At 40.0% G+C, this 12,369-nt stretch overlaps 1 protein-coding gene across 1 annotated transcript in view; it reads left to right on the top strand.

Annotated features, from left to right (window-relative positions):
- The window catches only part of CFAP61 (cilia and flagella associated protein 61), a 180,859-nt gene that overhangs the window by 143,165 nt on the left and 25,325 nt on the right, over window positions 1-12,369 (top strand). Inside the window, exon 24 of the mRNA XM_024206984.2 lies at window positions 2,624-2,829. Coding sequence (XP_024062752.2) covers window positions 2,624-2,829 — 206 coding nt within the window. The remainder of the gene's footprint in view (window positions 1-2,623; window positions 2,830-12,369) is intronic.

Genomic DNA, 12,369 nt, shown 5'->3' with positions numbered 1-12,369 from the left:
TTTTTGCATCATAATAGTAGTTTTTAAAATCCTTGTTACTGTAAGCTACTTTTGATATTAAAAGTAAATAGAAGAGCTTAAGTCCGGATCTTCCAAATGATCGCATGTGGGCAGACTTCTATACCCATATAGGTCCCCATTGACTTCAAAGGGGTGCCATAGCAGGCAAATGGCCATTTTTAGACTTCATTCTGACTAACAGGGAGGAAATGGTTGTGAGTCTGAAAAGTTGAAGGCAGTTTGGGTGAAAGTGAGCATGAAATGATAGATTTCATGATATGAAGGAAAGGAAGAAGCAAGTGCAGCAGATTAAGGACAATGGGCATCAAAAAGCAGACTTTAACAAATTCACAGAGACCTGGTAGGTGAGGTCCCATGGGAAGAAAACCTATGGGAGAAAGGAGTTCAGAAGAGCTGGTAGTTTCTCAAAGCGACAATATTAAAGATGCAACAGCAAGCTATCTTGATGCAAAGGAAAGATAGGACGAGTAGTAAGAAACCAACGTGGCTCCATCAGGAGGTCTTTAAAGACCTGAAAATCAAAAGGGAGTCCTACAAAAAGTGGAAACATGGACAGATTGCTGAAGAGGAGTACAAAGAAATAGCTATCAAAATAGCTATAAAAAAAAATCAAAAAGGCTAATTCACGAAATCAGAAGGCCTCAGGCACACCTAGCAAGAGGCATATAAAAGGCAATAAGATGACATTCTATTAATACATTAGGAGCAAGAGAAAGATGAAGGAAAGTATAAGTACTCAGTGGGGAAGGAGAGCTAATAACTGATGACATCAAGCAGGCTACATTGTTTAATGCCTATTTTGCTTCAGTCTTCACTAAAAAGATTAATAGTGATCAAATATTCAACACAGTTCATATTAACAAGGGGAAAGGAACAAGAGCCAAAATAGGGAAAGAACAGGTTAAAGAATATTTAGATAGGTTAGAGGTATTCAAGTCAACAGGGCCTAATGACATTGATCTTAGGATACTTAAGGAACTAGATGAAGCAATTTTGGATTATCTTTGAGAATTCATGGAGAATGGTTGAGATCCCAGAGAACTGGAGAAGGGCAAATATAATAGCAACAAAGAACAAAGAGAGCCCGGGGAATTATAGACTAACTTCAATAAATGGAAAGTTACTGGAACAAATTATTAAACAATCAGTTTGTAAGCACTTAGGGGATAATAGGGTATAAGTAATAGCCAGCATGGATTTGTCAAAAACAAATCATGCCAAACCAGCCTGATTCCCTTCTTTGACAGGGATACTGGCCTAGTGGATAGGTGGGAAGCTGTAGACGTGATATATCTTGATGTTTGACTCATTCCCACATGACTTTCTCATAAGCAAATTAGGGAAATGTGGTCTAGATGAAATTATTATAAGGTGGATGCATAACTGATCAAAAGACCATACTCAAAGAGTTGTTATCAATGGGTGCTGTCAATCTGGAGGGATGTGTCTAGCAGGGTCTTGCAGTGGTCTATCTTGAGGTCCAATACAGTCAATATTTTTGAATGACATGGATAATGGATTAGAGAGAGTGCTTATAAAATTTATGGCTGACACCATACTGGGAGGGGTTGCTAGCACTTTGGAGGACAGGATTAGAATTCAAAATAACCTTGATAATTTGGAGAATTGGTCTGTCAACAAGATAAAATTCAGTAAAGCCAGGTGCAAAGTACTACACTCAGGAAAGAAAAATCAAATGCACAACTACAAAATAGGGAATAACAGGCTAGGCAATATTACTGCTGAAAAAGGGGGCTGGGGGTTATAGTGGATCTCAAATTGAATATGAGTGAACAATGTGATCCAGTTGCAAAAAGGCTAATATCTTTCTGGGGTGTACTAACAGGAGTGTCGCATGTAAGACATAGGAGGTAATTGTCCCACTCTGCTTGACACTGGTGAGTCCTCAGCTGGAGCATTGTATCCAGGTCTAGTCTCCACACTTTAAGAAAGATGTTAACACACTGGAGAGAGTGCGGAGGGAAACAAAAATGATCAAAGGTTCAGAAAACCTGACCAATGAGGAAAAGTTAAAAAACCTGGGCATGTTTAGTCTTGAGAAAAGAAGGCGGAGGGGAGATCTGATAACAGTCTCCAAATCTGTTAAGGGCTGTTATAAAGAGGATAGTGATCAATTGTTCTCTATGTCTACTGAAGGTAGAACAAGAAGTAGTGGACTTAAGCTAAAGTAAGGGAGATTTAAATTAGATATTAGGGAAAAACTTTCTAATTATAAGGATAGTTCAGCACTGGAATAGGCTTCCAAGGGAATCCCTGTCAGAAGTTTTTAAGAATAGATTACACAAACATCTGTCAGAAATGGTCTTGACTCAGATCAGGGGGCTGGACTAGATGACCTCTCAAGATCCCTTCCAGTCCTACATTTCTATGATTGTGCCATCAGCCTTACTAAGGTGCCTTGCTTTATAAACTACATTTTCTATAGCTGCTATTTGCTACTAAAATCTTCTTAGTTTCAGAAAGAACTAGTGTAACTATCAGGATGTGTAACATCAGTTTTAGCTGATACTATACATGTGCCAACTGGAAAATCCCCTCAGTCTAAATAGTTTTCTTAATATTCATACTATTTTTGTTCCAGGGGATGGAAATCATAACAGGGGATGCAACAAAGGGGAATTACTTCAGGATACATGTCAACCAATACTGTATGGTAGAAACCATTACCTGCCTTTCAAAGGAGCCCTTCCCTGTCTCCAACTACATTTGTTTGTTTGGCCAGCATGAGCGGGTCCTTAACAATCTTTGTTCTCGCTGGAAGGAGGGATTGATCAAAGATCTTTATAGGTAAGATGAGAGCAAATTCTGCTTTCTGAATAAAATTATTGTTTCCTTTTATTACAGCATGTATTCTATGCCTAACTAGTCTATTTGCTGCCCTGGAATACTTGGAAAACTAAGGTTCTTAAACACACATGTATGTATATAAATCTTTCAGTAAGTTGGCTGTCATTCATTGCTGTCTAACAGCAAAAGTCTTTCAGAGAGAGACTTTCTTTCTGCTCCCAAAATTTTATTATAGATGAGTGGTAGCTGCTGTGTTATTAAGGTTGGAACCAGCTTTTATTTAAAAAGCCTAATTTTAGCACCCCTGGAACCTGGGCTTGGAAAATTAATTTGGCCTCAAAATTACCAAACTTACTCTGAAGGCAAAGGAGAATGTTTATGTAAAGTTTGGTTGAATTTCATGAAACAGTTTTTAGTCACAGGTCATTGCAAATATTTGAAGTAATGTGTTATGTATGGAACTGGATCTAGTCATGACATTCCTGCACTGATTAGTTTGTGGCTGCTTACCTGGCATGTAACAGACTCTGTGGACTTTCCCCTCTAGACTTTTCATGTCCTTTGTGTAAATGTGGACCATTGAAAAGTGTTTTAACTTTAAATCAATTTTCCTGCTGGCAAACTGTGCCTGGATTCTACCTGGAAGCACAACAGAGGTCCCCATACCAGTTCTCAGCAGGGGGATAGTTATATGGATTCTCTATAAAGCTGATCTGCTTGTGACATCTGTGGTTAGGTATGAGGAAGTCTTTTGGACTAGGAATTCTGAGGTAGAGCCCAGTTCCAAAATTCTTCTCTCAAATGATAAGAGACAGTAAACCCTGTTTTGGAAAAGAGGCCTGGTTATTTCTGTTTCTTATGTCTCCTTCCAGAGAATTTTTTGTTCCTTTTGGAAATTTTTGACTAATTAAACAAGGTATTTTGAGGATATGAGTGTTTGAAAAATGAGAGAAAGTGTTTTTGAAGTCTTCTGATGCTTTTTAGCAATGTCATATCTCAAAAGTGCCTTGGCCTATAGACACTCTACATTTATTTTATTTAGCAGTCCTCAGTCAGAGCCAGTGCTTTTGAAGATAGCATCTGCAAAGGAAAGTTATGCATCAGTTCTTTATTAGAATTCTTTGACTATGTCAGTAGAATAGTGGATAAAAAAGAACTAGTTGACATCATTTATTTGGACTTTCTAAAAGTCTTTGATAAAATCCCTCACAAGAGTCTACTAAAGAACCTAAGTAGTCATGGTGTGAGAGGCACCAAGGATTGTCCTGGAACAGAAACTGACTAAAAGACAAAAAAGGAAGAGTAGGCGTGGATAGTAAATTTTCATTATGGTAAAAGGTTAACAGTGGGGTGCCAAAAGGTTCCAAAGTAGATCCGGTCTTGTTTAGTATATTTATAAATGATTTGCAGATGGTGGCAAAATTTGCAGATAAAACAAAATTATTTAGGTTAGTCAAGACTAGACAAGACAGAGAGTAATTTCACAGGATGTATCCAAGCTTGTGAATTGGCAGCATGGTGGCAGATGAAATTTAATGTTTACAACTGTAAAATAATTAACATAGGAAAGAATAATCTGAACTACTCATACACTTTAATGAATGCTAAATTAGCTGCAACAACTCAAGAAAAAGACCAGGTCTTCACAGCAGACTGTTCAGTGAAAAATCTCTACTCAATGTGCAGTAGCAGTTGAAAAAGCAAAATGGGATAAAGCATAATACTGTATATATTACAATGCCATTATGTAAATCAAAAGTGAGCCCATACCAGGATAGCTGTATTCAGTTCTAGTCACCCTGATTCAGTATCTTCAATCTTCATAGAGAGTATCAGGGTTAGAAGGGACCTCAGGAAGTCATCTAGTCTAACCCCCTGCTCAAAGCAGGGCCAATCCCCAGACAGATTTTTGCCCCAGATCCCTAAATGGCCCCCTTAAGGATTTAACTCACAACCCTGGCTTTAGCAGGCCAATGCTCAAACCACTGAGCTATCCCTCTCCCGCCTTCAGTATCTGTCAGAAAGGGAGGGCTTCAGATATGGGCAGGGAGAATCATTAGAGGCATGGGAAAACTCATACGAAGGGAGATTGAAAAGACTGGAACTGTGTACTTTGGAGAGGAGAACAAAGGGGGTGTTCACTGAAATTGGAAAGTGAAAAAGGAAATATTTTTTCACACTGCGCACAATTCATTGTAGAAATCACTGCCACAAGATAACATTGAGGCCAAAAGCTTAGCTGGATTCAAAAAAGAATTGGACATTTATATTGATAGCAAGAATATCCAGAGATACTGTAGTAAGAATTAAAGAATTAAAAACCAAGAGTTTTGGAAGGGATATAAACCTCCCTGCTTCAGGGCAGAAACCAATCCTGACTATTTAGAGTTAGGAAGAAACTTTCCCTATGGGCAGGTTATTCCAGATTTCTTGCACATTCCTCTGAAGCATCTGGTACTGGCCACTGTCTGAGTCGGGGCATTGGTCTAGAAAGACCACATGTCTGATCCAGTCTGGCAATTCCTATGGTTCTGTGTGCTTATTTTTGGAGTTGTTGCATGGTTCATGTTGGAGATACCCACTCAAAATCTTTTGAACTTCTCAGAAGCTTGTGAGCTCTTTACAAACTTTAGAAATTTCACAATCAGCATATATATTTCCCCAACTTCTGCACTCCTGCTGATTTCAAAGACTTTGAAAGCCCTCTTCCTTAATGTACCAAAGCAGTTGTGCACTGATAAACATGGGGATGTGGGAATGCTTCCTGAAAATCACAGGAACCAGACTTTCAAAAATTTAAATATAACCCTCACTTAGAATTTCCTGGCTTCCAGTTTTGTTTTGTTTTATTTGTTTTTAATATAATTGCAAGGTTCCAATAGGGCTTTTTACTAAAGAACAAATGAGCATTTACAGCCTTAACTCCATTTTAAGAAAATATTTTGTCTTTGAAGATGAATAATAATTTCAGTTGTGCAGCCTGAAACAATGATAAGAAAGTAACCAGATCATATACTTCAGAACATAAGACTGATTCCCTCTTTCAGGAAGTACTTTATTGCACATATTAAGCATTGAACAGTTGCAGATATGCATTAAGGACAAGTCCCTCTTGCCTATTAAACGTTAGGTACTAGTCACTTCCAGGGGCAGAATCAGATTAGATAGACCAGTGAACTAATCCAGTATTGCCACCCTGTGGGTTTTGAAGTTACATTTCTCGAAGCAGTCAAGGCAGTTTCATGTCTGCCAATAGACAGGTTTTTGCCTCTTGTTCAGGCAGCATGTGTTTTTCCCAAGCAGTCTGATACCAGCCTGCTTTATTATAATTAATGTTATTATTATTAGCATTACCATAGTGGCTAGGAGCCCTAGTCATGGAACGGGACCCCACTGTGCTAGGTGCTGTTTTGCATGAGAACGCTGGGCCACATAGCGCCATGTACATTTGTTAGCTGGCGTACATAGAATAGAATATCAGGGTTGGAAGGGGCCTCAGGAGGGCATCTAGTCCCACCCCCTGCTCAAAGTGGGACCAATCCCCAGACAGATTTTTGCCCCAGATCCCTAAATGGCCCCCTCAAGAATTGAACTCACAACCCTGGGTTTAGGAGGCCAATGCTCAAACCCCTGAGCTATCCCTCCCCTCCTCAGTTAATGATGGAAGGTTTTTTTGTATTCATTTTGGGGAGGAACATGTTACTAAGTGTCACCTTAAATAGTGAAGTCCTTTGAAAAGTATTCCCATTCCCTTAGCCAGGACTGGACCTGCATCTTGTCAAGAACCCTCAGATATGTGGGGTATTATTTCTCTTCCTGAGATCTCTCTTCCATGTAAATATTCTGGCATTTAGCTATTTGCTGGTCTGTTCTCCCTACCCTGTGCAGGAAGATAGGGTTGAACCAGATGAAAAAAACCCCACAGTAATGTATTACTTGAACTCATAAGTTTTTAATGTTTCCAGGTCAATGTTTCTATGCAAGTACGAACCATTTTTCTCTAGGGAAGTCTTTCCTATGGCAATCTACATAGAGGATTGTGAAGTTTCTGATTTATTAATATATCAGAGATTGTTTTTTATTTACGGGAAAGGTTAATTTTGATTTACAGAAAAGGTATGGCACATAGCAAATGTAAAGTTAAAGTAAAGAGTGTGTTACCAATAGCAGCTAAAGAATAAGATACTGAGGGAGAATGAGATCACTATAGTAGGGATGGACTAAGATGGCAACGTTCTTTACATTTTCACTGATACTGCTCAGTTAATACATTTTTAGATTTACCATGAAAGTGATTCAATAACCTGGTTGTAGTTAGATGTCATCAGTCTTTTTAATTGCTTATATTTGTGTTACAGTGTGTGCACGCAGCTGTGGCCACATCTTTACCATGAACCACAAAATGTTTCCGACACTTTTGCCTTTGTTATGGGCCCAGACATGGTTACACTGTCACTTGTTGTTAGACATGCTAGCAAGGTTCACACCAGTGGCAGCAAAAGGGAAGATGAATGGTTAGCAATTGTTTTTTGACCTTGGCAGAAGCAGCAGTTGTTCCCTTTTCCTCTGCTGCTGTCTAAAGTGCCTATACAGCTCTGCAGCAATTCAGAGAAGGACGGATCGTTAGCTTGTTTTATTGACTTTCATTCTTTCATGTTAGACATGGTTTTATATACACCACTCAGTCAAGTTCAGGACCCCTTCTGGTTCCTCTGTTTCTCCATCCACTGATTCATTCTCTCTTGTAAAGATCCAGCAGTATTAGTGGTGATGCTGACATCATAAGGCAGTAATATCAGAAGTGGCAGTGGATGTGGCAGAGTCATGATTTCAATAGCAACATGGTCGCTAAGGCTTTCTGTATGAGAGGAGGCAGGCTACAGGTTCAGCAGTATTTATAGTAGTGGCAGAAATGTACACCTACAATTTTGGTCAAACCTGTAATTGATACTGATGAGCTTTGCAAGGACATGTCATCTTGTAGATGCCAAAATGCACCACCAGATGAATAAATAGTGCTGTATTGAGAGCATGAATCACTTCTGACTGCATATTTTTGGATTTACTCCGTGGGACATATGAGGAAGCGAGAACTCTCACCATGTATTAAAAAACCAAACAAAGCAATAAAATATCTCAATTAGAGGTGTTCAGAACCCAGAATTCCCATTCCTTGCGAAATTCCAAAATGTCGACACTTCAAAATTGTGATGTTTTTCCACCGAACAAAATTCCAAAATTTCCTAATTTCCCCCGCTGCTACTCACATCTTCTTGTCAACTGTTTGAAATGGGCTACCTTGTTTCCATTGGCCTCATTAACACTTACTGTTTACAGGAGACTTGTGTTCAGACAGCTGGGCAAAATGAAATCACTACGATGGGTTCCAACAGCTAACACCAGTTGAATTGGTTTTGCTTCCTAAAAATTAAAGGATTCTCACTGTACATATCATCATTGGGAAGCCCAGGGGAATGACATGGGGGCTGGTGTTTGCCTTCACTGAAGTAAAGGCGCCCTTATTGCATACCTAGGTGTCTCCACCCCCCAGGTATCTCAGCACTGTTGAGTCCTTTGGGGGTGATGGAGGCATTCTTTGAATGTAAAAGTAATAACAGGAAGAAGCTGACACTGGCACAGCACACTTCAGTCAGGGCTTCCTACCCCTGCTCCAAAATGCAGTGGTTGAAACTTCACATAAGAAAATCTGTGGCTGAGAAAAACAGTAATTGTAGCCTACTGCTTAGAAGGAATTACCAGTAAAAGGAAGTGAGAGAGAGCAAGAGATGGCTAATTATTCATCCTAGCAAAGGCTCTCAACTGTCATCAGAGAACAGCATTGTTTACTTTGTTCTTGCACAGAGCACCCCGGTAGCCTTCCCCCCCCCCCTTCTCACCCAGGCACACGCTAATAACCTTTTGAAATAAGCCTTAATGGATATCTGGTCTGAACTTCTTTGAGCTTTAATTCTTGGTCTTGTATTGTACCTTTAGCCTGTAGTGTGAACAGGTTTTGCCCTAGACTCTTTGTACGAGCCCATCAAGTACTTATACACAAGGCTTAAGTCCCCTCTCAATTACCCTTTTTTAAGGCTTAACATATTTGACTCTTGAAGTCTATGCCCATAAGGCAGGTCCTCCCCCTGCCCCCCCACCCATCCAATGAACTTTGCTGTCTTCCTCCACAGTTTGACAAACCCTTGAACATCCTGTGCAAACAACATTGCACACAGTATTACAGATATGGTTGGAGTAGATGAGACATTAACTTTCTGAATATGTAGGTCATTTCTCTGTAATTACACCCACGAACCTATAGGTCTCCTTTGCTTCTAAAGCACCTGTGTCCTTATCTTCATGCTGGGATCCTGGGGTCCCTCCAGAAAGAATCCCCATAGAAACCACAAGCCAGTTGTCGGGGTTGCAAATTAAGGACAAGGCACAAACCTTTCGTAAGAGGTACATTTTCAATCTCTGGATAGATGAAGACCCCTTGAATGACACAATGGGAGGATTTGGGGCAGCCAGTATCACAGGGGTAACAGGGGTGATTGGGGCAGACAAGGTTACCTTATCTTATCCCAAGAGAGTCACACATGCAGGGAGAATCCCCAGCTTCAGTCAAGGTCTGGCCACATGTCCCACAGGCCTTGCCTTTCTCTGTGTAACCTTGGATTATCTGGTGGCTGAAATGCCTTCACACCAGGAGCTAAGCCACATGCTCAAATTGCTTGTTGAGGAGCCAAGGGAAAGACAGTCTACTGCAGCAGGGGGAATGAGACACTAGCAGACAGAACTCAGCTGCTCTTGCCTCCTCCCACTGTAGTCTGTTCCTCTACAGCCTGCCAGGGAAGAGGGAGGTCTGAGGCAATAGAGAAGATATAACAAGAGAGAAAAAGATGGAAACAAATTGCCCGCAAAAACCAAAGTGGCAGGCCTTCCTCAAAGCAATATGGCACAGCGAGCAGCTTCTGTCAGATGGAGGTAGAACAACCGTCTTGCAGGGCAGATCCTGGCTATATATAGCGGGAATTCTTCGGTCTCAAAATTTCTATTTGGTGAGTTGCCTACATAAGTGCTGGTGGCCATGGTTACCCAGTAGCCCGTTTCCATATTGGTGGATTCCTTGTGAATGAGAATGTATAACATAGACTATGATATACTATTGCCATTTTATAAAGGAGCTATCCAGCCACACAACACAGTTTAAGGTCATTTTTGTTCCAGGAAGTACTGCTACATCTTCTCAGTAATCCTTTTGTTTGTTTTTCGAAAAGTTTGAAAATATCTTAATCTTCTGTCAAGTTCAATGTTGTTGACTTGTTGCAGAAGGTGAACATAATGTTTAGTCAAGAAGGGAGTAATTGGTGTTATTAGTTCACTTTCCTAATCTGTACATGTACCAGTGAATTCATGCCTGATGACACTATGTGAATGAGGACAAAGTTAGGAGCACAAAGTCTCCATAGTTATTAGTAGGGGGTAGGCAACCTATGGCATGCATGCCGAAGGCGGCACGCGAGCTGATTTTCAGTGGCACTCACGCTGCCCTGGTCCTGGCCACCGGTCCGAGGGGCTCTGCATTTTAATTTAATTTTAAATGAAGTTTCTTAAACATTTTAAAAACCTTATTTACTTTACATACAACAATAGTTTAGTTATATATTATAGACTTATAGAAAGAGACCTTCTAAAAACGTTAAAATGTATTACTGGCACGCGAAACCTTACATTAGAGTGAATAAATGAAGACTCGGCACACCACTTCTGAAAGGTTGCCGACCCCTGTATTAGTATATTCTTTAAATATTTTATAAATCACAACACACACACTCACATATAAAATTACATTAGAAGAACATCATTAAGGTTGCAAAGTCAAGAACTCCAAAATTAGGATATGCCAGTATTAAGGTTCCTTGTGCATACTTGATGACATACTATTTTTTCCACAGGACCCCACCTCATTCCGTGCACGGGATAGACAGTTCTCCCTTAATGAGCAGCTTTTCAATATTTTGTTTTCCCCTCATTGTTCATTGTGTGGCCCCAGGCCTTATTTACTTCACACTATTCAAACCTTGCTCTGAAGACAGAATTATTAATTTCCTCAGGGGCTTTTCTGTGGCTCTCAACACTAGAGTATCTGAGGGCTACATAAACCTTAATTTATTTTCACAACACCCCAGTGCCGGTGGTGGTAGTATTATCCTCAGCACCACCCCTCTGCCAAATTTCAAGGCTCTGCCCCAAAGCATGAGGCACTGAAGCTTCTCAAGAAAAGGTTGCCAAAAATGTTTAACATGGAGAAAACAAGTATTTTTTCCCTAGTCTCATTCTTGGAAATGGCTGAACTGTTTTGGCTGAAATTTTCCAAAAACTTCAGTCCTAACAGACAACGGACATAGAAGAATTCAGCCCAAATGTTGAAAGTTTGGCAAAATTATAAGCAACTGAAAAAAGGATCTTACAATGGGAAGTGTCGGGCAACTTTAGTAATAGGTGGTGCTACCTGCTTTTTCTATAATAAATAATTCTATTGAGATAGGGCAATCTGCAACTGTCCCTGATATCCCTGTCAGTCACCCATCTTCCCTTAGAGTACGTCACTTGCATAGAACTTTGAAAGTATTCCATAATATATATCTTTTTAAAAGCTACCCATTAGAAAGAAAGAAAATATAAAGCATTATGTTTCTGCATCTCTTGTGAGATTAAGTCTCAAGCCTTGAGGCTTTTATCCAAAGAAGAAATGCAGTGTAATAATAACTTTATGTTCCTGCAGTCAGAGAGCACAAGATTCTCATTTACGTTAAGTACATTACATTTACACCCATTTTAAGGCCCCTTTACATGGCCAGAGTGGTGTAAAGGGACCCTATCGTAAATGAGAAGTAGGCCTATAAAAGTGCTCACAGTCTAATCAGTTAAATTTCTCATACGTACTGTACTTTTGCAATATGTATTTTCCCGCTGTTCCTTTTTTATGATAACTCTGACTTGGGGAAGTCCCTTACTGTAAGGCAAGAAAGTCCTAGCTCTGTTTTAATCCCTTTGTGTCTATTCAGATTTTCCCGGCATGACATCCATTGCCAGGAATGGACACAGTGAAACAGCTGTCACCTGGGAGATAATTTGTCTCTGTGTAACATGCAAATTATCTTTTAAATAATTAGAGACAGCACCTAGCAATGAATTTCCTCACTGCCTTGCATTCAGTAAAAAGGCGGATGGTTAACCCTGTGGTACTGGATTTCCTGAACATAATGTGCCAGCGCAGTTTTCAAATTAACATTAACAACAGGCCCTCAAGATCCTGCTAGCTCTAAGAAGTAGCCTCTTTCTGATGTGTGCATGAAACTGCTACTAATGCTAATAACAGGATAAATCTTGTACTTTGCATCCAGGCAAGACTCCAATTGATTTCAACAGGAGTTCTGCCTGAGTGACAACTGACAGTTGCACATACAAATCAAGGATGAAATCCCCCCTCCACACACACACACACACACACACACACACACACACACACACACACAC

The sequence above is a fragment of the Terrapene carolina genome, unplaced genomic scaffold (assembly GCF_002925995.2).
Source record: "Terrapene carolina triunguis isolate 2854851 unplaced genomic scaffold, T_m_triunguis-2.0 Scaffold132, whole genome shotgun sequence".
Taxonomy (NCBI): Eukaryota; Metazoa; Chordata; order Testudines; family Emydidae; genus Terrapene; species Terrapene triunguis.
The sequence above is the reverse complement of the archived record's forward strand: the minus strand, read 5'-3'. Positions and strand labels throughout refer to the sequence as shown.